Source organism: Loa loa, assembly GCF_000183805.2.
Source record: "Loa loa unplaced genomic scaffold supercont3.6, whole genome shotgun sequence".
NCBI lineage: Eukaryota > Metazoa > Nematoda > Chromadorea > Rhabditida > Onchocercidae > Loa > Loa loa.
The window spans coordinates 652,773-657,330 of record NW_018108186.1 but is presented as its reverse complement, the minus strand read 5'-3'; the positions used below and the strand labels follow the sequence as shown (position 1 = coordinate 657,330).

At 32.4% G+C, this 4,558-nt stretch overlaps 1 protein-coding gene across 1 annotated transcript in view; it reads right to left on the bottom strand.

Annotated features, from left to right (window-relative positions):
* Nucleotides 1-1,568: 1,568 nt before the first annotated feature.
* Nucleotides 1,569-4,558, bottom strand: part of LOAG_16524 (leucine-rich repeat-containing protein 1) — a 17,223-nt gene continuing 14,233 nt past the window's right edge. The window contains exons 25-29 of the mRNA XM_020449178.1: nucleotides 3,631-3,775; nucleotides 3,032-3,190; nucleotides 2,748-2,817; nucleotides 2,494-2,652; nucleotides 1,569-1,850 (exon numbers count right to left, since the gene is read on the bottom strand). Coding sequence (XP_020307367.1) covers nucleotides 1,788-1,850; nucleotides 2,494-2,652; nucleotides 2,748-2,817; nucleotides 3,032-3,190; nucleotides 3,631-3,775 — 596 coding nt within the window. The 3' untranslated portion in view covers nucleotides 1,569-1,787. The remainder of the gene's footprint in view (nucleotides 1,851-2,493; nucleotides 2,653-2,747; nucleotides 2,818-3,031; nucleotides 3,191-3,630; nucleotides 3,776-4,558) is intronic.

The following is a 4,558-nucleotide window of genomic DNA, read 5'->3' as shown; positions in this document are numbered from 1 at the left end:
TATATATATATATATATATATATATCGCCGTATAGCTCACCAACCCACTTTTTAAAAAGAAAATTTAAAGAGATATACTTCACTGTTTAGGATTATTTTTGTACTTTAAGTCAAACGAACGGAAATGAGACAACTTCATAACCACTAATTTTCGAGTAAGTTAAAATCATAGGTGCATAACCAACCTTGTTCCATATAAGAAGTACCAAAATTAATAAGTCTAAACCACCGTTCAATCATGCCTACAAAACCATATGCATTTAGCGAAATCGAAATAATCAACTTGACATTGACCTACATCACCTATATCAATGTATGTAAATTAGTTTAAGTAGTGATTGTAGGCAATGACTTTTTTCTTTATTCACTTCAGTATAAATCATCATAATGGTAACAGAATAATAAATATCATTTCGAAACTTTACAGAATTTACAGAGCAGTATTAAATTAAAGTGAGTGAAACTTCGGGATTGCACTTGACCACTCCATAAACAATGAGAACAAAGAAGTATAATCACAATCCAATCAATCGATAGTTTTCACAACCGGCATGATAACTGATATAAAACCATGGAATCGCTGAGTTAAACTTCAAAAGAGTAAACAAGCTTAACCTTGCAAAATTACAGCACTTGAGTAGGAAGTTCATCAATTTAATCATCAGTTGGCGCCAAATTTCACTTGTCCTAAGGACAGGATAGATAATAAAAGAAATCTCTTTTTCTTGTAACAGAAATACCAATATCTGCTTTGCAGATATTGCATGAGAAATCATCCATTGATAAGTTATGCAAAGAAATTAGTTACAAATTCTGGTCTTTGAACATTTGACATATTCAGGTTTCATTCTTTCTCACTGATAACCTAATCTGCTAAATATTTTACCTGCTGCAATGAGAAGCAGAACACCTCGCTTACAAAAGTATAATAAAAAGTGAGATGAAATCAACATTTCAAACACATCATTCCGCATCACGTTAATGGAATCATGTGGCAGTAACAGGTGAATAACCTGAATAGCTAAATTTCTAGTTTAAATTAGATTTAAACAATACAATAAAACGAGCTTTTACTATTAAGAAATAATTTGGTTATAAAATACGAGAAAAAATAATCTCTAGTCGAATTACTGTCACATATATAACCAAAAGAAAAAAAGTGACAAAAAAAATACTAAGGAGAGGCACTTTTAACTAGATAACACAGCTCTTCTTTCACATTGAGGCATTTGCATACAAATTGTCGACAACACATATAAAGCACACAGCTTTTGCTACTGAGTAAATTTCATGTAACTAAGCAACAATATCAGAAAACTGCTCGTGATCGTTTTCAATTTCATTTCTGGGAAGTGAAGTACAAAATTATTTTCCTTCATAAAAATGTATCTAATGTCAACCTGTTTTCCTCTGCAGAAATATGCTATGACAGACGATAGCAATGATTTAAACATAACGAAATACTAAATGAAAGCAAAAATAACCTTGTTTACATAACAAATTCGTAGCTATTATTGGCTATATTAATTTTAATAAAAAAGAAAAATTGACATTGATTTAAATATTAACTGAAGTATTGTAAATTCGTCAAACAAGTTTTGCATATTGCCGGTAAGCATGTTTTAATGATACTAAAAAAGTTAATTATTTGAAACATCGTGAATAAAAATCGTAAATTCATAAAATAGGTTTGAATCAGACAACAGTTAGCTCCCTGAATCATAGCGAACTGTAGTGCACAACCATAACATAATTCATATTTTATTATTAGTTTTGAGTAACGACATTTATTTCGAATTATTCGCTATTTCTGTATTCAAATCATCGATCAGTGTGGAAGGTGTGCTTATCTAAAATAAATGTAGTTATTTTATGAAACAAAAAATATGAAAAAGGAATTTAAGTAGTCGATAAAGCCAATTCATCTATATCTGATTGATATGCTGCATAATCGATAAAACAATACTCTTTATATTTTTCTCGACTTACCAGCAAATACATTACTAATTTCAATTTATAATCGAGATGATCAGAAAATATATTACGCAATAAAATGAGAGTCACTTTGGGAATATCAATTCCAGGAAGCCCACAAGCAGATATGCATAAGATCAGGCGATAAGAAAAAGATTTATGCTTCTTCGTTACTTAACCTCAAAGAAGGACGAAACTGTGGGGATATTCTAAAATTGAAAAATAATACGGCCCAGATTTAGAAGCAAAAAACACACTTTTTCAAGACTACTCAAGAATTACGGCAACAAAAAAAGGAAAAAAAGCTCCCCTAAAAGTTGATTTTTAGTAGACATATAGTGGTGTTTAAATTTAGATCACTGTGATGAGTAGAGCGCATCAATGAATCACTCTACTAGTATGAAGCAGAAAATATTCATAAAACAGGAAATATTAATACAGTGATTTTCTCAATACTGCGCTTTTCCAAAATTATACTGAGAAAAAAATTCTTCGTGAAAATTACGTCGAATAGTTCACCTCTCTTTGAGTAATGCTTTTCTCAACAAGTGAAACAGTAGTATCACCAGTGACTGGATCGATATACTCATTTCTTTCAAATGACGTTTCATTTTGCAAAATCTTCTCATTTACTGGTAAAGAAGAATTGCTGTGTTCTTCTGTTATATTTGCCAACCTCTGCAAGAAATTATGACTATTTATTTCATTTCCTTACAAGAAGGGAAAAAAGCACATGACTTAAAATTTCAATTTCTCACGAATAACAAGCTTACGCTGCTAATTTGCTCAACCTGTTGCATTACTTCTTCCGCTGCTTTGGAGTCAGCTTCCAGAGATTTAAACCTGAAGAGTAAATGTGGAAAAAATATATATATAATTGCTTTCGCAATGTAAGACTACTTTCAGCGTAAAAATTCGCAAATTGAGCAAGTGTTCTAACATTGCAAATATTGACTCCTCTCCCCTCCGTGAAATTTGAGAAAGCTGCTTACAGTGATTCATACGATAAGGAACTAATTGTATCAAGCAATTTTCTTCATCTGAAGCAGTAAATTACCTAGCTTGCCGCCATTCCTGACGTTTTTGATGCTCCATAGCTCGCTGTTCAACTGAATTTAATGGTTCGCCGCTCAGAATCGGGGATGGAGAACACGCTGCCATACGATTTTCGGCTTTTTTTGTGCGTATTACAGCTGGCATTGTGCGAGGCACGGCACTACAAAAATCGTTTGCAGTTCATCAAAAAGAAAAAATGATTTACAAATTTCAGAAAGACAGCGATGTGAATTTCGGTTTGAGGGCCAAAAAAACCAAAAAGGGTAATTTATGACATATAAAAGTTTACAGCAAAGACTGTCCCAAGAAAAACTAAGCCTTACTTGCGAATAACTTCCGCGATTTATATGGCTAGCATGTATGAACGAGAATATATAAGGAACAGTTGAGATAATTCAATGTTATTCACCTTCGTATTTATACAACGTACACTAACTCCAACATGAATGAGCGTTTTATTCAATATAACAGTTAAGCCAAAATGGGAATTGTGAGCATTTACGTCGAAAGCAAAGTTCTAAGTTTTAGGCTTGGACAATTGATGCGAGCAGGGCGCGCAATTTTATACTTTTATTACTGAAATCCAGAAAATGAGAAAACCTATTATTGAGAATATGCTCGAATGAACGATCGAGATCATCATCTGCAGGGCTGAAGCATATTTGTGCTGATCCGCTCGCAACTTTTCTAGTTTCTTCTTCTTTCATTTTTCGAATTTCATCGTCATTTAGTAATGGTTTTTTTGCTGAAACTAATAGTTCAGAAATAAATGATTCTGCTAATCAAATTGTGAAATTTGAAATTTAATGAAACTTAATCCATCCATCTCAGGAAAGAACGAAAGAACAAAGCAGGTGTTCCTCATCAAATCTGAGTAGGACTGTCGTCCGGAAAAATACGAAGTATATAATTTTATTAGCTAAACTCGCATGTTCAGAATGTTAGCAGAACACCCGCACTTGATCTCTCTACTTTCTCTACTTTGAAAATTTTGAAGAAATCGTTAAATAGTTACCCGCCTATCCTTGCAAGTAATTCAACAGTTAGTTTAATCAAGACGTGTAGGACAAAAAAAATTAAGGTGAAAGTTTTACCTTAACTGAAGGAAAATTTGATAACAATTACAAGGCACTTCAAAATGATCACAAAAAATAACACTATGGTAATATCAAATAAACGAGAATGATGCGATGCAATAACAAGTTATCAAAACGAAAAATTTTAAAACGATGAAAAGAGGACCAACAAAATGATGACAATAGCAAACTAAATCAAAATCATGCAAACATTAGTGAAAGTGTACATTGCAGCAAGGCGTTTCTATTTTTTATTCGTCGATATATCAGAAGGAAATTATTTCCAACCGATTGATTTCGTCATCGCTTTCTTCATCTGCAGATGAAGCAACCTATCTTCTTATTGTTGGGTCTAAATATTTTACTAAAATAATAACAGTTCAACGTCACCAAACAAAATCCAAAAAATCCCAGGTCAAAAAACCTCTCTGTTCCTTTTTCTTCCTGCCTCT